General features: G+C 52.5%; 1 protein-coding gene and 1 pseudogene across 2 annotated transcripts; both read left to right on the forward strand.

Moving 5' to 3' along the window:
* Window positions 1-5,962: 5,962 nt before the first annotated feature.
* On the forward strand, window positions 5,963-27,396 carry LOC309683976 (olfactory receptor 14A16-like; the record flags this gene model as incomplete). Its single annotated transcript, XM_082499941.1, has 2 exons — window positions 5,963-6,256; window positions 26,710-27,396. The coding sequence occupies 2 exons, from the start codon at window positions 5,963-5,965 to the stop codon at window positions 27,394-27,396; spliced, it is 981 nt and encodes a 326-aa protein (XP_082356067.1).
* Window positions 6,877-7,978, forward strand: LOC309683847 (olfactory receptor 14C36-like; annotated as a pseudogene). Its single transcript has 3 exons — window positions 6,877-6,885; window positions 7,164-7,168; window positions 7,307-7,978. The product of its transcript is annotated as an olfactory receptor 14C36-like (transcript).
* Window positions 27,397-27,839: the final 443 nt, after the last annotated feature.

A 27,839-nucleotide genomic window follows, 5' to 3' on the forward strand; every position in this document is an offset into this window, starting at 1 on the left:
AGGTCATGGGAATCAGATGCTGGAGAAGTGCTGGGTCCTGCACTTAGGTCACAACAACCCCATGCAACGCTACAGTTCTTGCAAAGTGTGGTTGGAAAGCTGCCTGGCCGAAAAAGACTTGGGGGTATTGGTGTACAGCCGGCTGTGTATGAGCCAGCAGCGTGCTCAGGTAGCCAAGAAGGCCAACAGCATCCGGGCTTGTATCATAAATAGTGTGGCCAGCAGCACTGGGGAAGTGATTGTTCCCCTGTTCTCGGCACTGCTGAGGCCTCACCTTGAGTACTGTGTTCATTTTTTGGCCCCTCACTACAGGAGGGACATTGACGCACTGGAGCATGTCTAGAGAAGGGCAACGAAGCTTGTGAGTGGTCTAGGAAACAAGTCTTATGAGAGGCGGCTGAGGAACATGGGGTTGTTTAGTCTGGTGTTGTGGTTTTGGCTGGACTTCCACCAAAATAAATGACAGATGCTCTCCTTTAACTTCTCTCCCAAGGGAGAGAAGAATGAGAGAGAGAGAAACTGATGCTTTGAAAAGAAACAAAATTATTTTAACAAAATATTAATAATCAATTAATTGGAAGAAGATTTGATCCTAGTAATAAGAAAACAATGGAATATATTCAGTATATAGAACCCGTATGGAGCACACAGTATGACAATCACATCACTGGCAAGCAATGAGAAAGTTCCGGACTGGACTCAGCAACGGATGGGAACTGGATTGCAGATCAAGAGTCAGGATCGCACAGACCGGGATCAAAGGCAAATGAAAACACAGAGTCCCCCTTGGACACGGGCTATTGAAGAAAGAGCACTGACCCTTTGATCCCTCAGCTTTTACATTGAGCACGAGGCAGATGGGATGGAATGCCCCCTTGGTCAGTTTGGGGTCACCTGTCCTGTCCGCTCCTCCCCGCAGGTGGGACCCCTTTACGCTCTTCTTCTTCCGACCCTCTAATGGGGCAAATACCAAAGTGAGCCGCCCTTGGGTGTTATAGCAATAAGTATAAGCAGGAGCCTCTCTGCATACCATGCCCGGGCATCAGCCATAAACACAGGTCTTATCCCTCTGAGGGTGAACAGTGTCTGCACAATGTGCTGTTAATTTCAGTAGTTAGAAGAGGCTCAGCTAAAAAGTGAAGTTCCTGAACAGAAAACCCGTTCTGCTTCACCTCAAACCAGGGCAACACTTTTAAGATTCAGCTGGACAGGGTGCTGGGCCATCTAATTGACACTGTGCTTTTGCCAAGAAAGGTTGGACCAGATGACCCTTGAGGTCCCTTCCAACATGCTATTCTAGGATTATGAGATTTTTTTCAGTGCTGTTCAGTGACAGGACCAGCAGCAATGGGCATGAGCTGAAACACAGCTCTGAACATCAGGAGAAGTATTTGAACTGAGGGGTGGCACAGGTTTCCCAGAGAGGTTGTGGAGTCTCCATCCTTGATGATATTCAATAGGCATCTGGACATGATCCTGGACAACTGGTTCTAGGTGGCGCTGCGGGAGAAAAGGTGTTGACCAGATGACATTTAGTAGTCTCTTCTACCCTCAACCATTCAGCAATTCTGTGAAAAGGTAAGTGATATTTGATCTGACCTTTGCCTCTAGTCTCAGGGGTCTGGGATTACTGAAGGCTCACCTAAGAAGCAAAGAGTGAGGTTAAAAGGGCATCAAATCCCTCAGCCTTGTCGATGTCCTGTGTCACCAGGACTCCCGCCCCATTCAGCTGTGGTCTCATGTTTTCCCAAGCCTTCCCTTTGCCATTGATAGAGTTGTAGAGTCCTTTCTTGTTGCCCTTCATATCCCTTCCCAGATGAAACTGGAGCATGTTCCCCATGGGAGCATGGCTGTGATCATCTGAAGAAAGCCTTAATCTTCCTCAATCATCTTCTGTAATGTTCCTGATTCCTTTGAGAAGACACACACTACCTCACTCGTGTCTCTGCCCACTAACTCATTTGTTCTCAGCTGACTCATCATCTCTCCCCAGGTACAGATCCAGACATTCCAACTGCTCTCTCTCATGACCTGTTGGAGCAGGTCCAGTGGAGGCCACGAAGATATGGGATATGGAACTACATGATCTGTCCCTACAGGCTGCAACAGCTGTGCATTGCAACAGGGTGACAAATGAGAGCGACACAGAACGTGATGGCATGAGGGTGATGATATTCCAACATCCCTGCAGTCCCTTGCTAATCCAGTAAATCCAGGGGGATTGGAAGAGCCCTAAACCTCCCAGGCATGCATTGGTAAGGTTGACCTTGTCAGTAGGAGAGGCTGAAAGAGCTGAAGTTGTTCAATTGTGAGATTAGGGAGCTTTAACATAAAATTACTACCTCCTACCACTACCAGGAGGTCACCAAGGAGGCAGATCCAGGTTCTTCCCTGTTGTGTGTGAGGAAACACTTTTTACCCATGAAGAGAGTGAAGCACTGGAGCAGGCTGGCCAGTCACGTTGTGCTGTGTCGTTCCTTGGAAGGTTTTAAAGCCAACATGGATAAATCCCTGAGCAACCTGGTGTAATCTAATAGCTGCACTTGCTGTGAGATGGACATTGGCCTAGAGAACTTCTGCGGTCCCTTCATCATGAATAACTGCACATTTCCTTCCACCACAGGTCTTCTCTTCACCATGGTAGGGAAAGTACTCAGACTCTCCAAGACCCTGGAAGTAAGGCAGACATAGGTTTGGTCAGATCATCTGGGTCGTTCTTGTCTCACACCAGTACCTGCTGCTCACATCCAGAGCTTCTTGGACGGTATCCCCAAACCAGCCTTGATCTAGTCCTTAGCTTCACCTGCCATTAACTTTCTCCCTCTTTTCTTCCCTTTGATCCTTCTTGTACCTTCCAGTACAAACAGCCCACCTCTGTTTGCTCTTTCCTCACTGGCCCTGGCTTTGCTTGCTTTGCAGCTGTTTATGAAATGGTCACCATGGATAATCTTAAATCGGAAAGAAGTTGCACTAAAGTCGCACCACCTGTTAGTATTTGTAGTGCCCTACAACTCCCTGGGCTGTTACCTTGTGAGGGACACCGCCATCAGGGTGACCAACTGCACGATCATATTAACAGCTGAGAGAAGGGAGCTTCAGTCCAGGGGGGCTTTGAGAAACTCTGGGATTTGGGCAACAGAAACCTTGTGAAATTTTACATGGAGAAGAGGCCAGTGCTGCATCAGTGGGAGGAATAATCCTGTAGATGAGGGCAGCCTGGGACCTGTCTGGCTGAGTAGGCACCCTGAGGAGAAGGGCCTGGGCACCACGAGGGATGCCAGAGGAGCCAGTAGGGCATGCTCACCATGAACAGGGCCAGGTGTATGTGGAGCTGCCTTGGGAGGAGTGTGGGTCACCCACATCAGGGGAGCTGTCATCCCACTTCACTCAAACCTCGTGTGGCCACCTCTGGACTAGCGTGGCCCTCTTTGGGGCTTCCAGTTCTCGACAAGTGGGGAGGAATGGAGAGTGTCCAGAGGAGGTCTGCCAATATGGGATTCATGGTCTCAAGCACATGCCCCATTTGGGGAGGCTGAGGGACCTGGGCTCCTTCAGCCTGGTGAAGTGGAGGCTCAGAGCATCACAGGCACAACCCGTGACTGCTTGAAGGGTGGTTTCAGAGATGGTGGAGCTTTTCTTCATAGTGGTTAAAAAGCAGGAGAGAGTAATAATGTGTGGCTTGGGAGGTTGACAGTAGAAGAGAAGGATATGTCACTGCAAGGGCAGTGCTGTGGAACAATCGGGCACCCAGAGGGAGGCTGGACCAGCCCATGGCTTTGTCTTTCAAGGACCAGCCAGGGAGGATGGAGAGATATCAGTAAGGGCAGTGCGATATTGAGGTGAAAATGAAAGACAATTGAGTGCCTTCAAAGAAAGAAGGGGGCACTGAAAGCCCCCACCAGACATGATCTCTTCTTCACCATGGCTATGGCTACTGTCTTTGCCACCAAGTCCTACCAGAAGGTACTTTAACCTTTTTCAGGAAGACATCATTACCTCCTTGCCCCACCCAGAAGTGTCATGCCATACTCCTGCCCTCGGCATTGCACATCCCCACATCACACTGCCCCAGGAAGAGCCCTGAGCAAGGGTTGAGGGACAAGTTCTCCTTTCCCCGGGGCTGCAGATCAGAGCGTGGTCCTTTGGCTCAATGTAACACATTCAGGTTTCCTTATCATCAGAGCCACCTTTAATTTTCCTTTCCCTACTTGAGCCATTCCTGCCTCCAGTGTTGTTCTCCAACGAGCCCCTGGGGAGGCTTTGTTGGTAATGGTCCTCAGTGGGACCCATTAACACTCCAAGAAAGTGTTGAGTTTGGAGATTACACGTGAAATTGGCTTCTTGAGACCTTTCTTCAATTAATTCTCAGTGTCTGAGGTTTATGGACTGTGCCCCAAAGCCACCAGAGGGGTCATTAAAATGCCTTGGGCTGGTGCTGTGCTGCTGAGCTGGGCCGGGCTCTTGGGACAGAGGGAGCACTTGGTGAGTTGGTGCTGCAGCAGAGAGACAGCTCTGCCCAGGAGCAGCTCCTCTGCAAAGCGCAGCAGGGCTGAGGGAACAGCTTCAGGTGCAACGATGAGATGAGCAATGCAGAGAGAGCTTAAAGGCATTTGGGAGTGGAGGACAGCTGAGAGCTCACAGTGGGAGAAAGCTTCACAGCCCTCTGCACGGTAAGTCTCGGGCTGCAGGGCACTGCCACCGCAGTGTAGAGGAGGATAAGGGTGTTCTCCAGAGCAGGGCTTCCCTGCAGCACCGTCAGAGGAGCAGGACTGCCTTGTCCTGGGGATGGCTGCAGGGGTGTGCAGGCGGGTGTGCAGCCAGGGGTGCCCAGGGCTATCCTTCAGAGTAGGGTCCCTGTGCCCCAGGGGGCTGTGTGCCTGCCCTGTGAGCTTCTGCCCTCAAGGATGTGGCATCCAGGGCAGCAGCTGCCTCATCTGTGGCCAGAGCTCGGGCAGAAGAGACTCTCCTGAGTGCCCCTCTGTCCCTCCCTGGCCTTGCCTGCCTTGGCAGAACCATTGGGCCATTTCTCCTTGCTTCTCCACCCATCCCTGCTCTTGCTGCTGCTCTGGTTTTCTGGTTCTCTGGGATGGGGCTTCAGCAGCAGCTCAGTGACTGCCCCTGCAGGTCCTGCCATGCTGATGTGTCCATGGTGCCCAAGCCCCCTTCCAGCCTGTGGGTCTCTAGGCAATGCATTCCACGGTCTGGAGATAAAGCTGACATTTTGTTAAGGACACCCCATCTTCTGGGCATCCAAAAGCTCCCAGCTTTTCACTGGGGAGTGGAGGTTGAAGATCTGCACTTTGAAACCTGGATTCCTCTGATCTCTCTGTGATCATCCTCCAGAGCAAAGAGGTGCAAGAAAAAGCAGCTGAGCTTTTCTTCAGCTTTCTTCAGCTGAGCTGAGCTGAGATGGACAGATGGTCTGTCCATCTATCCAAGATGGATGGACAGACCAGCTCTCCTCCTTCTGCGCTAAGGCTCTGTCCTATTGCCTCCCAGGATTCTCCAAATAGCACTTGTAGTGTAATAAAAATGACAGGGACTTTTTTCTTCAAAAATGACTCCTTAGGTAGGACAGGGGTAACAAAGAGCAAAATAAAGAAACCCCCAAACCCACATCTGTGTTCTGCCGCCCGGGGAACTGGGAGTGACAATGGTCAAAAGCTCTTTTATATCAGTGATAGGTTCAACCTGTGATCACTCCTGGTTCCTGACTGCCCATTGCTGCACAGCACGACTGACTCCTCTGGAGCCCACAGCAGAGTCCCCTACTCCCCACTGCACCCTCAGCCCGCACAAACCAGGATCACGCCAGGATCTGCACAAAGGTCTTCCTGGAAGGACAGAGTTCACTTGGGGGACATTACTGTAACATATGGAACAGGCTCCGCTCAGAGGTGTCTATCCTAACTCCTCACTGTCTTTTCCTCCTTCAACAGGCCCCTCTGTTCAGGGGGAACAAATGTCCAACAGCAGCTCCATCACCCAGTTCCTCCTCCTGGCATTTGCAGACACACGGGAGCTGCAGCTCTTGCACTTCTGGCTCTTCCTGGGCATCTACCTGGCTGCCCTCCTGGGAAACGGCCTCATCATCACTGCCATCGCCTGTGACCACCACCTCCACACCCCCATGTACTTCTTCCTCCTCAACCTCTCCCTCCTTGACCTGGGCTCCATCTCCACCACTGTCCCCAAAGCCATGGCCAATTCCCTCTGGGACACCAGGGCCATCTCCTATGGGGGATGTGCTGCACAGGTATTTCTATTTCTATTTTTCATCTCAGCAGAATATTTTCTTCTCACTGTCATGGCCTATGACCGCTACGTGGCCATCTGCAAACCCCTGCACTATGGGACCCTCCTGGGCAGCAGAGCTTGTGTCCACATGGCAGCAGCTGCCTGGGGCGGTGGGTTTCTCAATGCTCTGCTGCACACTGCACATACATTTTCAATACCTCTCTGCCACGGCATTGCCTTGGACCAGTTCTTCTGTGAAATCCCCCAAATCCTCAAGCTCTCCTGCTCAGACTCAGACTACCTCAGGGAAGTTGGTTTTATTGTTCTTAGTGCCTGTTTCTTCTCTGTGTGTTCTCTTTTCATTGTGCTCTCCTATGTGCAGATCTTCAGGGTTGTGCTGAGGATGCCCTCGGAGCAGGGACCGCACAAAGCCTTTTCCACGTGCCTCCCTCACCTGGCTGTGGTCTCCTTCTTCATCAGCACTTCATTTTTTGCTTACCTGAAGCCCCCCTCCATCTCCTTCCCAGACCTGGATTTAGTGATATCATTTCTGTACTCGGTGGTGCCTCCAGCAGTGAACCCCCTCATCTACAGCATGAGGAACAAGGAGCTCAAGGATGCCCTGAGGAAAGCGATCCCATGGATCTGGCACCATTAACGCACCATTAACAATAATTTGCCTCTCCTTCTCTGCACGTTTCCCAGGATGTATTTTAGACTTGCCCCCCCCCCCCCCCCCCCCCCGCCTCTGGTTCCCATACTTAGAGCTAATTGCTTGGGTTCAGAGTCCTTCACGTCCGACTCAGTCCTGTTGTGTCTGATCCTTGAAGAACTCTGTGTCACTTCTTGCCTCCCTAATAACACCTCTGCAATAAAAGGGGATGTCCTGAGTGTGGTGCCTGAAGGCTGGGCTCTCCTTGATACAGTTGAGGTACAAAACAAACCCAAGGAACTGAACTTTCCAAGTGTTTTGCACCTTATTCTTCCACTTCAACCTGTCCCTCCTCAACCTGGGCTCCATCTCCAATGCTCTCCCCAAATCCATACCCAATTCCCTGTGGGACACCAGGACCATCTCTTACTCGGGATGTGCTGCCCAAGTGTTTTTTCTTTTCTTCTTCCTTGGAGCAGAATATTTCCCTGTCACTGTCATGGCCTATGACCGCTGTGTTGCCATCAGCAAACCCCTGCACTACAGGATCTTCATGAGCAGCAGAGCTTGTGTCCGCATGGCAGCAGCTGCCTGGGGCAGTGGCGTTCTCAATGCTCTGCTGCACACTGCCAATATCTTTTCACTACCACTCTGCCACGGCAATGCTGTGGATCAGTTCTTCTGTGAAATCCCCCAGATGCTCAGGCTCTCCTGCTCAGACTCCTGCCTCAGGGAGTTTGAGGTTCTTGTGTTTAGTCTTTGTTTAGTCTTTGCATGTTTTGTTTTCATTGTGCTTTCCTATGTGGAGATCTTCAGGGCTGTGCTGAGGATGCCCTCGGAGCAGGGACCGCACAAAGCCTTTTCCATGTGCCTCCTTCACCTGGCTGTCGTGTCCCTCTTTCCCAGCACTGCCATGTTTGCCTACCTGAAGCCCCCTCCATCTGCTTCCCATCCCTGGACCTGGTGGTGGCAGTTCTGTACTCAGTAGTGCCTCCAGCAGTGAACCCCCTCATCTACAGCATGAGGAACCGGGAGCTCAAGGATTCCCTGAGGAAACTGATTCCCTTGGTCGTATTTCAGCAGGACTGAGCCACCCATCTCTCTTCACAAGTAATTGCCAGTTATTCTCAGGCATCTTCCGTCCCTCACACATTTGTCCTGTCATTATTGTGTCTGTACACAAATAATTGAATTTATCCCACTTCTCCAGTGGCACCGACCCACTCCATCTGACCCAGAGGCCTTCTTTCAATGTGTCGATTTCTATGTCAGAGCTGCCCTCCCATGTAGCCGCTAATAAAAGGGGATGTCCTCAGTGCACTGTCCAAAGACTGAGATCTTCTTCCTTTAGCTGGAGTCAGGAATACCCACAAGGAATTGCACGCTAAAAGGGTCAGATGCTGTGCTTGGGGTCTCCATGGGCTCATGGGGATGAGCTCATTGGGCAATGTGTTAGGGAGGGAGGGCTTGACTCAGCTCGCATTTGTGGTTGCACAGTGCCACTGGAGATGGTGAATGGCCAGGACACATCTGCTCATGACTGTCCCACATGTAACAGCGCTGCTGACTGTTGCCCATCATCCTGTCTCCCGCCAGGAGAGCACAGGGCATATTCACAGACACCCTGTGCCGGGGGGTGGGCAGCAAATGCAACTTCCAAAAGCCAAGTGGAGTCTCCTAAAGGTAAAGGGCTAAACCAAAGAATACACAGGCTATTGATGGCTCTGCAATCCCAAGAGAGGCAGGGGAGGCACAGCGGGTACAGGGAAGGGAGCCTGGAGTGTGATTCACATCACCTCCAATGAAGAGCCACGGCCTGGATCTAAGGACACATGTGAACGCATTGTGGCTTTCTGAAAAGCCGTACGATTGCTCCGAGCACCTGCACAGCCACAGATCCCCGGGCAGTGTGTTCTCACATGCAATGATCCCCAGGGCTGATGAGGACGCTGGCAACCCTTCTCTGACCCCATGAAGTTTCTGTGCTCTTCAGTGGGGCTGGGGCTGTGGTGTGAATGCCCAGAGCTCTGCAGTACCGTTGTCCTTGGTCTGGTGGGGATAGGGTTAATCTTTGCAAGGAGCTGGCATGGGACATGTGCTAATCAGTACAACAACGGTGCATCAGCTGCAATATGGCACTAACCAAGACTCTCGGATTCCCATCCATAAGCTGATTCGTCAACTGGAGACTCAAGCAGTCATCAGCAAGACCCACTCACCCTTTAATGGTCCCATATGGCCAGTGCGAAAATCTAATGGAGAGTGGAGGCCAACAGTGGACTATCATGGCCTGAATGAAGTCACGCTGCCATTCATCACTGTAGGAGATGACTTGTAAATTCCCTGAAACAAATGGTGAGAGACCAAAGACAGGGGAGGCCCTCTGAGCCTCACTGAGAAATGTCTCAAACACTCTCAAGTACCTTGAGATATGGCTGTAGCCAAGGGGTAGATAATGTGGAGTCTGGATAATGGAGGCCTTGTGCTCAAAGAACTGATATGGCTAACACTTGCTTCCCTCTTGTGTCACTCAGGAGAAAAAACACATCTCAATAACGCAGAATTCATCTGTGTGTGGGGAAGTCTTGTGAAGACAGGACTTTCTGCTCAACTTGTGAAGATTGTTAGTTCTCTGTTTTCGGGGCCATCGTGTCTGATGGATGACCTTTGCCTCATTATCCACAAAATGCATATTAAACTCCACACCCCAGCATATGCTCATGAAGATTATCGAGATCATGCTAAACATACATGACTATAGGACTCTTCTCTCCACCCAAATCATGCTACATGTCACCCAGTGGGGAAGGAAACCTGAGCAGGTCATACTGATACTGAGAACATAAAAGGGGAAAATAATTGCACCTAGGGAGATGTTTTTCCTTGGGGATACACAGAGGGGCGCTTCTACAACCCAGAGACCCCCGTTGGCTGGACAAATTCTGGAACCAGATCCGGTGATCTCCTCCTCTCTCTCTCTTTCTCTTTTTCTCTATCCCTCTGTTTCTCTTTCTTTTCCCTTCTTCTTTTAAAGTTAAGTACATCACGCAAGGTGCACTTTGCCACTTGAAATACATTGTTTTACCGTTAGCCATAATTTGTCATATACCTAACCCATTATAGCGGACCTAGTAAAGACATATATTAATCACTGTGGGAATCTAATAAATGTTTCTGTATGGACCCTGAGAGTTGTCTCACCTTACTCCACACCACTGGGGATTTGCAAATCTGAGTCGCTTCCCCCCATCTCTCAAGAGTGGGGTGTAACAGCCTCCAAATCACCGGCTGCCCCAAGGCCTGGCACCGTCTGCCCTTCGCCTCTCCCAGCTTCATGGGGGGACACTCTAGTTTGCCCTAATCTGCCTTTTTCTGGGGGCACACGGTGGGTGGAAGGGGATCTCCTCTACTGGGAAACCCCAGGTGTCCACGCTCCCTCAGTCACTCTGCTCACTGCCGTGCTACAGCCAGAGAGGACCCAGGTGCCTGGGCACTGGCAGGCGAGAGGGGACACAGACACGGACACGGACACGGACACACACATGCAACGTGTAGCTTTGCTGAAGGGATTTATTGATCATTAGAAGCGAATAGCCCAGGGCTCCCAGGGGATCAGGTGGGGTCATCCAGAGAAGAACTCATGGTCATGCTGCTGGAGGGGAACAGGGCAAAGGTGTCACCACCAGTTCCTGTCCTGAAAGACAGAGCCCAAAATGAGACCCCCACTGTCGGCTGAGACATGACAGTGGCCTTGTCTGCCATGATCCCTCTCTGCACAGAGCTGGGGAAGGAGAAGGGAGCTGAAGCGCTCAACAGACCAAGGACCAGATGTGGCTCTCCTGAGAAACATATCGCACCCAGAGCCCTTTGCCCAGTGTGTCATTGCCTTGGGATGCCCCAGGGCATGGGATGACCTCTGTCCCTCTAACACTGGAACATGGATCATGGGCAGTCCCCTCGCTTCCCCTCTCCCATACCCAAGTTCTGCCCAACCCAGAGGGCTCAAGGATCCCATGGGGCTCAGCATCCTTTGTGGGGCTGGAGACACCCTGATGCTGCTCACCTAGACATCAACGTCGACAGCCACACGTCTCTGGCGCACCAAGTCCACCACCTGCTCAGCCACAGGAGGCTGGGGAGAAAGGGAGAGTTAGGGACACCCTTGGGTGCACTGGGAGACAGGGGAAAGCAATGGGGTCCTTGGGGAAGGTGCCTCTGAGGAGGAATGGAATACATGAGTTTGTATGGAGGTGCACAGTGTGCAGTGGGGGTCTGGGGAAGGGGCCCACTTGGGTGCTGGCTGTGTACTGGCGCATCCAGGGGTATACTGGATTGTAATGGGAGGGATGGGAATGCAGTGGGGGCCTTGGGGAAGGGGGCCTCCCTGGGAAAAGAGTGGGGTGCAGAGGTGTTTTCTGGGGTTCAATGGGGTGCAGGGGGGTGTACAGGGCTATGTTTGGACACCCTGGAGTTTTGTGGCCCTGGGAGGAGAGGGTCCAGGGCCAGCAGATCTCGTGGTACCTACCTCAGACCTCTTCACTCGCCCAAAACTGTACCCGTACTGTAGAGAGAACATGAGACCTCACTGGTCACTGGGATGTCCTTGGTCCCAGCAAGGAACGGGAGGGCGAAATTGCCCTCCCATTCCCCAGACTGGATGTCCTCAAAGTCAACCCCACTACTTACATCCAGGTCATAACTTCCACTTGCATCAAAGAACGCCTAAGAAAGGAGAGTGAATGGGTGGTCTGGATTGGACCTTGGTGGGACTGTGAATGGGGCACAGGTGTCCCCAGTTCCCCCAGGCCCACAGCTTCCTCCTGCTCTGGTCCATCCCTTCTGCTCCTCCCAGCTCCATTCCTCCAAGTTTCACCTGGGATGGCTGTTCACTCAGGGACCAGGGGCGGGGATGGAGATAAGGATAGTGTGGGGAATTCAAGGCCACCAAAGAGGATGGGGGTGGGGAGGACCCAAAGACGGGGCACTGGGGTGAATTAGTGGACCCCAGAGGGACTGGGCTGGGGGTGTTGAATGGACAGGAATAAGTGGAATGGAAGTAACGCATAAAGGAGTTCAAGTGGAGGGGATACGGGGACTTCAAGCGAGGTGGTAGGTGGGGGAAGAAGGGACAGCAATGCAGAGGATCAAAACAAGAGGAATGGGAGAGTGTTTGGGAGTGGGGGTTCAAGGAAGGTGATCAGTGGAAACTACTACAGTGGACAGGATGAAAGGCAAAGGACTGAGGGGAACGACAGAAAGAAAAGCAATAGGAACAATTGACAGAATAGTGTTTAGGGACCCTTGATAGAACACAGAGGAGATCCCAGGGAGGTGATGTTGGAGGGTTACAAAAGGATGGGATGAGGAGCACCAAAAAGGGGAGATGTGGGGGCACCAGGACAAGAAACCGGTGGGATCTGATGACCTGCAATGAAGATCTATCCTCAGCCTTGAGTCCCTCCCTGTTGCATTGGGGACTCACCTGAGCATCTTCCGGGGTGCACAGCAGGATGGTGGAGGGCCACACTGAACACTGCGACCTTCATCTTCTTCTGCGATGTGGTGAGTCCTGGGTGAAGGCCGAGAAGGTGAGGGGCAGATTTATCCCTGCCCAGACTCCTCCTTGTCCCTCCCAGCCCCGAGAGCCCAGAGGGCAAAGCCAGGCTTGGCAGAGACACCAGCCCTGGCAACAAGCCCAGCCCCGGCAGAGAGTCAACCCCCACCTCCGGCACAGATCCAGCCACTTTCCCTGGCATCACTCCACCTTCCCACCTGGAGCAGCTGCACAGGGAACTGCTCAGGCATCAGCAGGGGGAGATGGGGGGGTGGGCAGTGTGCCACTGACAGCTGGACATGCTATGGTGAAGACCCACTGCTCCAAGACAAAACCATGCTCCAACAGCCCCCCAAACACAGACCTCCCCCCATCTCCCAGTGCCCCTCACCTCCCAGTACTGCCATCTCCCAGTGCCGCTTGCCTCCTGGGCCAGTCTTTCCCTCTGGGATTCCCCCAGAGATGCCTCCAGCCTCAAACCAGTGGTCTCTGAGTAGACTTCTCTCTGAGTGCTATCCAGCCCCTTCGGGTAAACGCGGGGCTGGGACTGAGCCCTCTCCTTGGAGTACCGGGGATCCCCGGGATTAGGGAACACTGAGTGGTGGGAGGACAATTGTGGAAACGGGGACAGCCAGGAGAATGGGATCTTCAGTCCCTGGAGGCAATGGGGAGCACTGGTGAATGCTGGGCCCCCGGAGATGAGGGTTGAGCTTGGGGGAAGTACTGGGTACTCACAGTGCCCAGCTCCAGCCCACTCCATTCCCCTTGCACTGTGGCCCCAAACTGGTACAGTTCCCAGCCACGGGCTCCCCAGAGCACAGAACAGAGGGAAAAATCCCGTGCCCTCCAGACAGCATGGGTCCAACTATGCAGAACTGCCCCCACACAGTGGGTCCCAGTGGCCCTGTCCCAAACAAGTCTCTGGCTCCAGCCCTGTCCCTGGCTGGGACGTGGCCACAGCTCACCAGAGGCCCTTGTCCTCACAGAGTGTTCCTTCCATGCCCTCGTCCTCTGCCCAGCCCAGTGCTGTCACTGAGCAGGATGTGGCTGTTCAAAGGGACACGATGAAGGAGGCCCTTGTGCCCGGGCAGCCACCACAGCTAACTGTGGGGACAGAGCTCTCCTGGCAAGAGGAGGGATGTTTGCCTGGGGGCTGGAGCTGTCTCCCCAGGGGCACTGCGTCCCTTTCCCTCTCCCCCCTGCCTGCCCTGCAGCTTTCCCCAGCTTTCCAGGGGGGTTTCCTTCACAGCACCCCTGGCCCACACATCACCTTCCCGGGGGCCCTGCACAGCACCCTCTGGCCAGTGTGGGGCAGGGGCAGTGTGCGGTTGTACACAAGTGGTTCAGCTCTCCCCTCTCAGTGGGGAGGGCCGCTGGGTGAAGCTGCTGGCCTGGCTCGCATAAGCCAAGCAAGACCTTCTCCAGCAGTGCAGTGTCTATGCACCGTTCTTCCCAGTTGTGACACGCACGGGATCGGCCATCACTCCTCTCTTCGAGGATGCAACTGCCCAAACAGCAGAGGGAATAGCTGGTGCCTCTGTCAGCAGGGACATCTTCCTAATGAAGATGGGCGTATTTTGGATCAAGAAGCTCCGGCACCCCTGCTGTGCCTCCTGTAGATGCACACAACTGGAAGAAGAGAGAGACAAAAGGACAGATATTTATGGATTTCTGCATCCCAAGAAGACCAGCATTTTTACTGGTGGTGTGAGCTAGCACTGGGAGGCCAGTAAAGGTCTCAGTCAGGAGATGCAGCATGTATTCAGTTGCCTCTTTGGGTAGCTGATGGTCAGATGTAACCTCATGGAATGACCATCAAACCCACCAGCTGCACTGAGCCACAGCCGCATTGAAAGCATTGGACTCCGGGCCCCTACTGAGTTCATGGGACATCAACATTATGACAGCACATCCATGGATACTTTGTAAGGCGGACATGTTCCTCTGCAAACTCATCCTCTGAGTGATACGTGCCACAGTAATTCAAGCTACCGCGCTGTGCTTCCCAATTGCCCTTCCAAAACAATCCAGCAGTCCCTGTCACGTGTCTGAAAGTAAAAAAGTGCTCTATTTGAGTTCTCTGTCTGTGAGGGGGTGAGGCTAATTTATTTTTATGAGACACAAGCTGGGAATCAAAGGCTGGTAGTAAAAATCTGGTTTAGGTTTAGTGGGAGGTTTGCCTGAGTTTCAGTGAATTCAAGCTGTCGCTGGTTTTGTTCCATGTCCCATGATGATACTGACTCCTGCCACAACTGAAGAAAGACTGTGTTGTTTTATCCACGTGAAAAGGGATACATAGAAATACACTGATAAGTGGTTCACGAGAACTGTGAATGGCTCAGATTCTTCCATGACATTCTCTGTCATTATTAAGGCTTATGGGTATGGTTCTATATTTACAGGACACTAACTATAAATAAGAGATCTGCTGTGGATCAGCTGTGAAAAGATTTCAGGGAACTGACTTGAATATTTGCTTTGGAAATTACCTGAAGAGCAGTCAGTCACCTGGAAGATTTTCATTTTGACTGCTTCTGCTTTGTGTGTTACTTATCAGATAGCTCAGTGACTGAGTGTTGAATTATTTATCGTCTTTAAATATATTGTGATGTTATTTGTATTCTGAAGCTATTTTGAAAAGAACTGAAGTATTCTGAAGCTATTTTGAATAGAACTGATGCACTTTTATACTTGAGAAATACTGACTTAGGAGAGGTCAGGGCTGCCTTTGAGTTCAATTCAAATCAGGTGGATGGCATTTGATGGGCACTGAACCTTAAAGGTGCTGTTCAGGAAGATCCCATCTGCTGTTTAATGACACCTAAAAGGACGCGGTCATGTTTAGGTAAGAGTAGCCTATTGGAAAAGTGTAATGTCACGAGGTTGCCAGCTTGACAAAGAGGTGGACAAGAGACTTTACAAGGTTGGTCTAAAGTGTAGCTTCTCCTACTTGTGCTGTCTCCCTCAACCTTCTCTGAGCAGGGCTGAGAGCAATTGTGGAGGTTTCTCTGTTTTTCCTGCAGTCACTTCTGTGAGGCAGTGGAATTTGTCCCGCATTTGTTTTCCAAATTAAGTTCTAGTACGGTTGCTGTCCTCAGGCTTTGACCTGCAGCGAGGTATCCCGTTGTTTTACAGAGGGAAAGGTGTGTTTTCCCTCTGTAAAAGAGGGAAAAGAAACGTTCATGCACTGCTGCTTTGGTGGAAACACTTGGTTCATCCATTCATCTTGAACATGTATATAGGTTTGGAGCTTGAGCAATCACCCCAGCTCTCCCCTCCAGCATTTGGAGATGCATCTTCCCCTGCCCCATTGGAGGAACCACAGGGATGGAGGCAGGGAGGGAGAGGGAGACCAACAGAGGCAGGAACGAAAGGGGAGGAGAAGGGATGGGGGTAGAAGGAGAGGGGAGAGGCCGCTCTGCAGCGCTGGAAGCGTGTCAGTGGGGACAGATGGACAGTGAGGGCCGTGTTTTCCCCACGGTTACGTCTTGCTCCATCACCCAATCAGCTCTAAGCCTCACTCCTGCAGGACTCCCCTCTCACCAGGCTTTGACGAAGGACAGCTACACCCCGGGTGTCAGGCTGCTCCCCCAGGATGAAACCTCTGGGCTCCAGTGTGTGGGGACCCCCAAGATGTGCTTCTCCCCAGTACCCCCAGCACTGCCCTCCTCTGTGGGCTCTGCCCGCTGCCAGGGCTGGAGGGAGCCCCGGCATCCAGGCTGCTTTATTCCCCCTGACTCCCCCCCAGTTGGGCCCTCTTGTGAAGCACCAAGCTTGCTGAAGGGGCTCCTGGTGCCATGGGCGCTGGGCAAAGAGACCTTATCAGTGATGCTGTGGGGACAAACATCCCTCCTCTTGCCAGGAGAGCTCTGTCCCCACAATTAGCTGCGGGTGGCTGCCCGGGCACAAGTACCTCCTTCATTATGTCCCTTTGAACGGCCACATCCTGCTCAGTGACAGCACTGGGCTGCACAGATGACAAGGGCATGGAAGGGACAGTCTGTGAGGACAAGGGCCTCTGGTGAGCTGTGGCCAAATTCCAGCCAGGGACAATGCTGTAACCAGAGCCGTGCCGGGGACGGGGCCACTGGGACCCACCGTGCAGGGACAGCTCTGCAGAGTGGGACTCATGCTGTCTGGAGGGCACGGGATTTTCCCCTCTGTTCTTTGCTCTGGAGAGGCCGTGGCTGGGAACTGTACCGGTTTGGGGCCTGCAATGCAAGGAGAATGGGGTGGGGTGGAGCTGGGCACTGCGAGTACTCAGGCACTTCCCCCAAGCTCAGCCCTCAACTCCCAGGACCCAACACACTCACCCGTGCTCCCCATTGTCTCCAGTGACTGAATATGCCAGTCACCCAGCTGTCCCCATTGCCCATGCCCCTGGTTGTCCTCCGTAGGGTGTGCAGCTGTCAGGGGCGCACTGCCCTCACCACCTGCTAATGCCTGAGCAGTTCCCTGTGTAGCTGACCCGGGCGGGAAGCTGGAGTGATGCCGGGGAAGGTGGCTGGATCTGTGCCGGAGGCGGGGATCACTCTGTGGCGGGGCTGGGCTTGTTGCCAGGGCTGGTGTCTCTGCCAAGCCTGGCTTTGCCCTGGGGGCTCTCGGGGCTGGGAGGGGCAAGGAGGAGTCTGGGCAGGGATAAATCTGCCCCTCATCTTCTCTGGCTTCACCCAGGACTCACCACACTGCAGAGGAAGATGAAGGTCGCAGTGCTCAGCGTCGCCCTCCTCTTCACCATCCTGCTGTGCACCCCGGACGATGCTGAGGTGAGTCCCCAATGCCATGGGGAGGGGCTCAAAGCTGAGGATGGGTCCTGGCGGCAGGACATCTGCTGTCCTGCAGAATGACATTGTAGTGGTGAGCTTGGCCTCTCCCTTTCCCAAGCAAGGAGCTCTTCCAGCCTTCCATGCACCTCGAGCCCAAAGCAATGCAGCTTTCTGCCTCCCACAACTCTCTCTGTTCTCTCCACTTTCCCTGCATCTAAGCTTCTGGTGCCCAGAGCCTGAGTTCCTCAATGAGTGGTCAGACCCGTCCCATCCTTGGAGGGTCCACTGCAAACCCCTCTGAGGGCCCCCTCCTGTTTCTTGTCTTCGTGCCCCCACATCTACCCCTTTTGGGCCTCCTCATCCCATCCTTTTTGAACCCTCACACATCACCTCCTTAGATCTCCTCAGTGTCCTTTCTAGAGTCCCCAAATGCCCTTCCCTTTGATCATTCCCAATGACTTCTGTTCAGTCTTTCCCCTCAGTCTTTTGCTTTCATCTTGTCCACTGCCGTCGTGTCCCCAGATCACCTTCCTTCAACCCCCACTCCCAAACACTCTCCCAGTCTCCTTGGTTTGGTCCTCTGCAGTCCACTTTTTCTGCCCACAGGACCACCTCGCTTGAAGTCCCTGTATCGCCTCCACTTGAACTCCTTTACCCCACACACCCACCCCCATCCTCTTTGCAGGCCCTGAATTCCCCATGCTATCCTTGTCTGCATCCCCACCCCTGGTCCCTGTACGAACATATACTCCCGGTGAAACTTGGAGGGATGGAGCTGGGAGAAGCAGAAAGGATTTCCCCCTCCAAGCAGGGAAACACCATTGGACTAGGGAGACTAAGGACACCTGTGCCCCACCCACAATCCCACCAAGGTCCAATCCAGATCACCCATTTGTTCTCCTTCCCTAGGCATTCTTTGAAGGAAGTGGAAGTTATAACCTGGATGTAAGTAGTGGGGTTGACTGGGAGGACATCCAGTCTGGGGAATGGGAGGGCAATTTCGACCACTGATGAGTGAGGTCTCATGTTCTCTCTACAGTACGGGTTCAGTTTGGGGCGAGTGAAGAGGTCTGAGGTGGGTACCACAAGTTCTGCTGGCCCTGGACCCTCCTCTCCCATGGCCACAAAGCTCCAGGGTGTCTGAGTATACCCCTTTACACTCCACTGCACACCACTGAACCCCACTGAACACCCCTGCACCCTAGTTTTTTTTCTCAGGGAGGCCCCCTTCCCCAGGGCCCCCGTTGCATTCCCATCTCTCCCGTTACAACCCAGTACACCCCAGGATACCCCAGTACACAGCCAGTACCCAAGTGGGCCCCTTTCCCATGACCCCACTACTCTCTGTGCACTACCATACAACCTCATGTACCCCATTTCTTACTGGAGGCACCTTTCCCAAGGACCCCATTGCTTTACCCTGTCTCCCAGTAAACCCCAGTGCACCCAAGTGTGTCCCTAACTCTCCCTTTCTCCCAGCCTCCTGTGGCTGAGCTGGTGGTGGACCTTGCGCGCCAGAGACGTGTGGCTGTCGACGTTGATGTCTAGGTGAGCAGCATCAGGGTGTCTCCAGCCCCACAAAGGCTGCTGAGCCCCGTGGAATCCCTGAGCCCTCTGGGTTGGGCAGAACTTGGCTAAGGGAGAGGGAAAGAGAGGGGACTGTCCATGATCCATGTCCCAGGGTGACTGGGACAGAGCTGCCCCCATGCCTTTCGTTGCACCCAGTGGGGCTCTACAGACCCAGAGGGTCACCATGCAGGCCAGGCAGGGTCTCTGGTGCCATACACACCCCAAGGATCACTGTGAGGGCTGTGCAGGGTTCGGGGAGATTTAGGGGCATCGCAGGGTAGAGACACACTGGGCGAGGGACTCTGGGTGCCATATGGTCTCAGGAGAGCCAAGTCCATTCCTTGGTCTGTTGAGGGCTCCAATTCCCAGCTCCTTCCCCAGGGCTCTGCAGAGAGAGACAGTGGCAGACAAGGACACTTTCATGTCTCAGCCGACAGTGGGGGTCTCATTTTGGGCTCTGTCTTTCAGGACTGGAACTGGTGGTGACACCCTTGCCCTGTTCACCTCCAGCAGCATGAGGAGATGATCATCCCTGGATGACCTCACCTGATCCCCTGGGAGCCCTGGGCCATTCCTTTCTAATGATCAATAAACCCCTTCAGCAAAGCTACACTCTGCGTGTGTGTGTCCCCGTGTCCGTGTCCCCTCTCGCCTGCCAGTGCCCAGACGCCTGGGTCCTCTCTGGCTGTACCACGGCGATGAGCAGAGTGACTGAGGGAGTGTGGACACCTGGGGTGTCTCTGTAAAGGAGATCCCCATTCCCACCCATTGTGTACCCCCCGAGAAGGGCAGATTAGGACAAACTGGAGTGGCCCCCCATGAGGCTGGGAGAGGCGAAGGGCAGACTGTGCCAGCCCTTGGGGCAGACAGTGCTTTGGAGGCACAACGGGAAAGTGGTTCTTACTGGGGCTCTAGTGAGCACCAAATGGCACCATTTGGTATTGGGGCAGGAGAGGAGCATGGGGACAGGCAGCCTGGGCCACTGGGTCTTCTCCCTGCTGTGGGAGGGGGGAGGTTCCCTGCCCCATGGACTCAGCACTCCTGCCTTCACAGGTGATTTCAGAGCCCCGTGATGGGCCAATGTGCCTTCCTCAAGCCCCAGCCCGCATTCTTCTCCTGGGAATGCCCCATCACAGGCCAGGAAGGCAGGTCATGGGAATCAGATGCTGGAGAAGTGCTGGGTCCTGCACTTAGGTCACAACAACCCCATGCAACGCTACAGTTCTTGCAAAGTGTGGTTGGAAAGCTGCCTGGCCGAAAAAGACTTGGGGGTATTGGTGTACAGCCGGCTGTGTATGAGCCAGCAGCGTGCTCAGGTAGCCAAGAAGGCCAACAGCATCCGGGCTTGTATCATAAATAGTGTGGCCAGCAGCACTGGGGAAGTGATTGTTCCCCTGTTCTCGGCACTGCTGAGGCCTCACCTTGGATACTGTGTTCATTTTTTGGCCCCTCATTACAGGAGGGACATTGACGCACTGGAGCATGTCTAGAGAAGGGCAACGAAGCTTGTGAGTGGTCTAGGAAACAAGTCTTATGAGAGGCGGTTGAGGGACCTGGGGTTGTTTAGTCTGGTGTTGTGGTTTTGGCTGGACTTCCACCAAAATAAATGACAGATGCTCTCCTTTAACTTCCCTCCCAAGGGAGAGAAGAATGAGAGAGAGAGAAACTGATGCTTTGAAAAGAAACTAAATTATTTTAACAAAATAATTGGAAGAAGATTTGATCCTAGTAATAAGAAAACAATGAAATATATTCAGTATATAGAACCTGTATGGAGCACAGAGTATGACGATCATATCACTGGCAAGCACTGGGAAAGTTCCAGACTGGACTCAGCAACGGATGGGAACTGGATTGCAGATCAAGAGTCAGGAATGCACAGACCGGGATCAAAGGAAAATGAAAATACAGAGTCCTCCTTGGACACAGGCTATTGAAGGAAGAGACCTGACTCTTTGATCCCTCAGCTTTTACACTGAGCACGAGGCAGATGGGGTGGAATACCCCCTTGGTCAGTTTGGGGTCACCTGTCCTGTCCGCTCCTCCCCGCAGGTGGGACCCCTTTACGCTCTTCTGCTTCCGACCCTCCAATGGGGCAAATACCAAAGTGAGCCGCCCTTGGGTGTTATAGCAATAAGTATAAGCAGGAGCCTCTCTGCATACCATGCCCGGGCATCATCTATAACCACAGGTCTTATCCCTCTGAGGGTGAACAGTGTCTGCACAATGTGCTGTTAATTTCAGTAGTTAGAAGAGGCTCAGCTAAAAAGTGAAGTTACTGAACAAAATATCCATTCTGCTTCACCCCAAACCAGGACAACACTTTTAAGATTCTGCTGCACAGGGTGCTGAGCCATCTAATTGACACTGTGCTTTTGCCAAGAAAGGTTGGACCAGATGACCCTTGAGGTCCCTTCCAACCTGCTATTCTAGGATTCTAAGATTTTTTTCAGTGCTGTTCAGTGACAGGACCAGCAGCAATGGGCATGAGCTGAAACACAGCTCTGAACATCAGGAAAAGTATTTGAACTGAGGGGTGGCACAGGTTTCCTAGAGAGGTTGTGGAGTCTCCATCCTTGATGATATTCAAGAGGCATCTGGACATGATCCTGGACAACTGGCTCTAGGTGGCCCTGCTGTAGAAAAGGAGTTGACCAGATGACATTTAGTAGTCTCTTCCACCCTCAACCATTCAGCAATTCTGTGAAAAGGTAAATGATCCTTGATCTGACCTTTGCCTCTAGTCTCAGGGGTCTGGGATTACTGAAGGCTCATGTAAGAAGCAAAGAGTGAGGTTGAAAGGGCATCAAATCCCTCAGCCTTACCGATGTACTGTGTCACCAAGACTCCCGCCCCATTCAGCTGTGGTCTCATGTTTTCCCAAGCCTTCCCTTTGCCATTGATAGAGTTGTAGCGTCCTTTCTTGTTGCCCTTCATATCCCTTCCCAGATGAAACTGGAGCATGTTCCCCATGGGAGCATGGCTGTGATCATCTGAAGAAAACCTTAATCTTCCTTAATCGTTTTCTGTAATGTTCCTGATTTCTTTGAGAAGACACCCACTACCTCACCCATGTGTCTCTGCCCACTAACTCATTTCTTCTCAGCTGACTCATCACCTCTGCCCAGGCACAGATCCAGACATTCCCACTGCTCTCTCCCATGACCTGTTAGGAATAGGTCCAGAGGAGGCCACAAAGATGATGAGAGGGCTGTAGCACCTCTCCTTTAAAGACAGGCTGAGAGAGTTAGGAGAAAGCTGGAGAGGGACTTTTTACAAGGGCATGTAGTGATAGGACGAGGGGGAATGGCTTCAAACTGGAAAAGGTGAGATTTGGAATAAATATTAAGAAAATTTTCACTTTGAGGGTGGTGAGGCACTGGAACAAATTGCTCAGGGAAGTTTTGGAGGCCCCATCCCTGGAGGTTCTCAAGGTTGGACAGGGTTTTGAGCTTCCTGCTCTAGTGGGAGGTGTCCCTGCCCATGGCAGGGATATTGGAACTACATGATCTTTGACAAAGTCCTCAGAAGAGGTTTTCAGGATTCTGTTGGACAAAGTGAATTGAAGGATCTCGGGGTGAATTCAAGGTTGACTCTGTTGTGAGCAGCAGGCTGATCTAGAGACATCCCAAACTCCCTCCCAACTTGAACAGTTCTGTGATAAACCTGTCATTTCTGATAATGGTTACTGTGGTTCCTGCAGCCATTAATTCCTTATCTGCATGTGGGTTAGCTCCAAGCATGGTAGCCCCAGAGCCAGACCCTCACAGTGGTGTCCTGTTGCCACCAGGGCCTGAACCATCTTCAGCTCAGTGTGTCACTGTGGGTGACTGCTTGTTCAGACAGAACAGACTGTCCCTACAGCCTGCAACAGCTGTGCATTGCAACAGGGTGACCAATGAGAGCGACACAGAACGTGATGGCATGAGGGTGATGATATTCCAACATCCCTGCAGTCCCTTGCTTGTAAATCCAGTGGGATTGGAAGAGCCCTAAATGTCTCAGGCATGCATTGGTAAGGTTGACCTTGTCAGTAGGACAGGCTGAAAGAGCTGAAGTTGTTCAATTGTGAGATTAGGGGGCTTTAACAAGAATGTAAAATTACTACCTCCTACCACTACCAGGAGGTCACCAAGGAGGCAGATCCAGGTTCTTCCCTGTCGTGTGTGAGGAAACACTGTTTACCCATGAAGAGAGTGAAGCACTGGAGCAGGCTGGCCAGTGACGTTGTGCTGTGTTGTTCCTTGGAAGGTTTTAAAGCCAACATGGATTAATCCCTGAGCAACCTGGTGTAATCTAATAGCTGCACTTGCTGTGAGATGGACATTGGCCTAGAGAGCTTCTGCGGTCCCTTCAACATGAGTGACTGAACATTTCCTTCCACCACAGGTCTTGTCTTCACCATGGTCGGGAAAGTACTCAGACTCTCCAAGACCCTGGAAGTAAGGCAGACATAGGTTTGGTCAGATCATCTGGGACATTCTTGTCTCAAACAAGTACCTGCTGCTCACATCCAGAGCTTCTTGGAAGGTACCCCCAAAACAGCCTTGATCTAGTCCTTAGCTTCACCTGCCATTTCCTTTCTCCCTCTTTTCTTCCCTTTGATCCTTCTTGTACTTTCCAGTACAAACAGCCCACCTCTGTTTGCTCTTTCCTCACTGGCCCTGGCTTTGCTTGCTTTGCAGCTGTTTCTGAGATGGTCACTATGGATAATCCTAAATTGGAAAGAAGTTGCACTAAAGTAGCACCACCTGTTAGTATCTGTAGTGCCCTGCAACTCCCTGTGCTGTTACCTTGTGAGGGACACCACCATCAGGGTGACCAACTGCACATTAAAGTTGGCAGCTGACAAAAGGGAGCTTCAGTCCAGTGGGGGCTTGAGAAACTCTGGGATTTGGGCAACAGAAAACCTTTGAAATTTTACACAGATAAGAGGCCAGTGGTGCATCAGGGGGAAGATTAATACAGTAGAGGAGGGCATCCTGGGACCTGCCTGGCTGAGTAGGCACCCTGAGGAGAAGGGCCTGGGCACCACGAGGGGTTCCATAGGAGCCGGCAGGGCATGCTCACCATGAACAGGGCCAGGTGTATGTGGAGCTGCCTTGGGAGGAGTGTGGGTCACCCACAGCAAGGGAGCTGTCATCCTGCTCCGCTGAAACCTTGTGTGGCCACCTCTGGACTATTGTGCCCCTCTTTGGGAATTCCTGTTCTAGACAAGTGGGGAGGAATGGAGAGTGTCCAGAGGAGGTCTGCCAATACGGGATTCATGGCCTCAAGCACCTGCCCCGTTCGCGGAGCTTTTCTTCGAGGTGGTCAAAAAGCAGGAGAGAGGAAGAATGCCACAAAGTGTGGCTTGGGAGGTTGAGACTAGAAAAGAAGAGAAGGAAATGTACTGCAAGGGCAGTGCTGTGGAACAATCAGGCAGCCAGAGTGGGGCAGGACCAAGCCATGGCTTTCTCTTTCAAGGAACAGCCAGAGAGGATGAAGATATATCAGTAATTGAGATATTGAGATGAAAATGAAAGACAATTGAGAGCCTTCAAAGAAAGAAGGGTGCACTGAAAGCCCCCACCAGACATGATCTCTTCTTCACCATGGCTATGGCTACTGTCTCTGCCACCAAATCCTACCAGAAGGTACCTTAACCTTATTCAGTAAGGCCTCATTACCTCCTTGCCCCACCCAGAAGTCTCACGCCATACTCCTGCCCTCAGCATTGCACATCCCCACACCACACTGCCCCAGGAAGAGCCCTGAGCATGGGGTGAGGGACGAGATCTCCTTTCCCAGGGGCTGCAGGTCCGAGCGTGGCCCTTTGGCTCAATGTAACACGTTCAGGTTTCCTTATCATCAGAGCCACCTTTAATTTTCCTTTCCCTACCTGTCATTATTGACTCCAGTGTTGTGCTCCAATGAGCCCCTGGGGAGGCTTTGTTGGTAATGGTCCTCAGTGGGACCCATTAACACTCCAAGAAAGTGTTGGTTTTGCAAATTTCATCCGAGTGTGGCTTCTTGAGAGATTTGTTCAAATTCCTCTTATCGTCTGATGTCCATGGACTGTGTTTCAAACCCACCAGAGGGGTCATTAAAATGCCTTGGGCTGGTGCTGTGCTGCTGAGCTGGGCCGGGCTCTTGGGACAGAGGGAGCACTTGGTGAGTTGGTGCTGCTGTAGAGAGACAGCTCTGCCCAGGAGCAGCTCCTCTGCAAAGCGCAGCAGGGCTGAGGGAACAGCTTCAGGCACGACGATGAGATGAGCAATGCAGAGAGAGCTTAAAGGCAGTTGTGAGTGGAGGACAGCTGAGAGCTCACAGTGGGAGAAAGCTTCACAGCCCTCTGCACGGTAAGTCTCGGGCTGCAGGGCACTGCCACCGCAGTGTAGAGGAGGATAAGGGTGTTCTCCAGAGCAGGGCTTCCCTGCAGCACCGTCAGAGGAGCAGGACTGCCTTGTCCTGGGGATGGCTGCAGGGGTGTGCAGGCGGGTGTGCAGCCAGGGGTGCCCAGGGCTGTCCTTCAGAGCTGGGTCCCTGTGCCCCGGGGGGCTGTGTGCCTGCCCAGGGAGCTTCTGCCCTCAAGGATGTGGCATCCAGGGCAGCAGCTGCCTCATCTGTGGCCAGAGCTGGGGCAGAAGAGACTCTCCTGAGCGCCCCTCTGTCCCTCCCCAGCCTTGCCTGCCTTTGCAGAACCATTGGGCCATTTCTCCTTGCTTCTCCACCCATCCCTGCTCTTGCTGTTGCTCTTGTTGTCAGGTTCTCTGGGATGGGGCTGCAGCAGCAGCTCAGTGATTGACCCTGCAGGTCCTGCCATGCTGATGTGTCCATGGTGCCCAAGCCCCCTTCCAGCCTGTGGGTCTCTAGGCAATGTATTCCATGGTGTGGGGATAAAGCTGACATTTTGTTAAGGACACCCCATCTTCTGGGCATCCAAAAGCTCCCAGCTCTTCACTGGGGAGTGGAGGTTGAAGATCTACACTTTGAAACCTGGATTCCTCTGATCTCTCTGTGGTCATCCTCCAGAGCAAAGAGGTGCAAGAAAAAGCAGCAGAGCTTTTCTTCAGCTTTCTACAGCTGAGCTGAGCTGAGCTGAGATGGAGAGATGGTCTGTCCATCTGTCCAAGACAGATGGATAGACCAGCTCGCCCCCTTCTGCGCTAAGGCTCTGTCCTATTGCCTCCCAGGACTCGCAAAATAGTGCTTGTAGTGTAATAAATATGCCAGGGATTTTTGTCTTCAGAAATGACTCCTCTGGTGGGACAGGGGTAACAGGAGCAAAATAAACAAAAAAAATCCAACCCACATCTGTGTTCTGCCGCCAGGGGAACTGGGAGTGACAGTGGTCAAAAGCTCTTTTATATCAGCGGTAGGTTTAACCTGCGATCACTCCTGGTTCCTGTCTGCCCATTGCTGCACAGCACGACTGACTCCTCTGGAGCCCACAGCAGAGTCCCCTTCTCCCCACTGCACCCTCAGCCCACACAAACCAGGATCACGCCAGGATCTGCACAAAGATCTTCCTGGAAGGACAGAGTTCACTTGGGGGACATTACTGTGATGTGGAACAAATTTTGCTCAGAGGTGTCTGTCCTAACTCCTCACTGTCTTTTCCTCCTTCAACAGGCCCCTCTGTTCAGGGCGAACAAATGTCCAACGGCAGCTCCATCACTGAGTTCCTCCTGCTGGCATTCGCAGACACACGGGAGCTGCAGCTCTTGCACTTCTGGCTCTTCCTGGGCATCTACCTGGCTGCTCTCCTGGGCAACGGCCTCATCATCACTGCCATCGCCTGTGACCACCGCCTCCACAACCCCATGTACTTCTTCCTCCTCAACCTCTCCCTCCTCGACCTGGGCTCCATCTCTGTCACTGTCCCCAAAGCCATGGCCAATTCCCTCTGGGACACCAGGGCCATCTCCTATGAGGGGTGTGCTGCACAGGTCTTTCTGCTTGTCTTCTTGATTGGAGCAGAGTTTTATCTTCTGACCGTCATGGCCTATGACCGCTACGTGGCCATCTGCAAACCCCTGCACTATGGGACCCTCCTGGGAAGCAGAACTTGTGTCCACATGGCAGCAGCTGCCTGGGGCAGTGGGTTTGTTCATGGTGTGCTGCACACGGCCAACACATTTTCCATACCACTCTGCCAGGGCAATGCCTTGGACCAGTTCTTCTGTGAAATCCCCCAGATCCTCAAGCTCTCCTGCACAGACATAGTCTATCTCAGGAAAGCTGGGCTTATTGTACTTAGTGCCTGTTTATTCTCTGTGTGCTTTGTTTTCATTGTTGTTTCCTATGTGCAGATCTTCAGGGCGGTGCTGAGGATGCCCTCTGTTCAGGGACGGCACAAAGCTTTTTCCACGTGCCTCCCTCACCTGGCCGTGGTCTCTCTCTTTATCAGCACTTCATTTTTTGCTTACCTGAAGCCCCCCTCCATCTCCTCACCATCCCTGGATCTGGTGATGGCTGTTATGTACTCTGTGGTGCCTCCAGCAGTGAACCCTCTCATCTACAGCATGAGGAACCAGGAGCTCAAGAATGCCCCGTGGAGACTGATCCAAGGGGTCGTGCACCATCAACAGGAATTCTCTTCCCCTTCTTTGTGTGGTATGCAGAAAGTATTTTAGAAAGACCTCTGTATTTCTTTTCTCTGATAATTATACTTAGAGGTAATTGTTTGGGATCACAGCACTTCCCTTGACGCTCTGTCCTGTCATGTGTGATCCTTGAAGAAGTATGTGTCACCTCTTGCTTCCCTAATAGCACCTCTGCAAAAAAAGCGATGTCCCGAGTGTGGTGCCTGAAGGCTGGGGTCTCCTTGATTCAGTTGCTGTTAAAACCAAACCCAAGGAAATGGACAGTGTCTTTCCACCTTGTTTTCTCCCTGCGTTTGGGGGAATAAAGTTATGGTATCACTGGGATCTTTCAGACACCTAGCAGTTGAAGGCTCTCTTATTCACTTTGAGGTGCAGGAGAGATCATGCAGGACCTCCTTGTCACCCTCCTCAGGCTGTCACAGGTATGGTGGGACTGATGGCAGATGTCAGTCCATGTGGAAAGGAATCTGGAG

This window comes from Vanellus vanellus (assembly GCF_965231255.1).
Source record: "Vanellus vanellus genome assembly, contig: HAP1_SCAFFOLD_35, whole genome shotgun sequence".
NCBI classification, from domain to species: Eukaryota; Metazoa; Chordata; class Aves; order Charadriiformes; family Charadriidae; genus Vanellus; species Vanellus vanellus.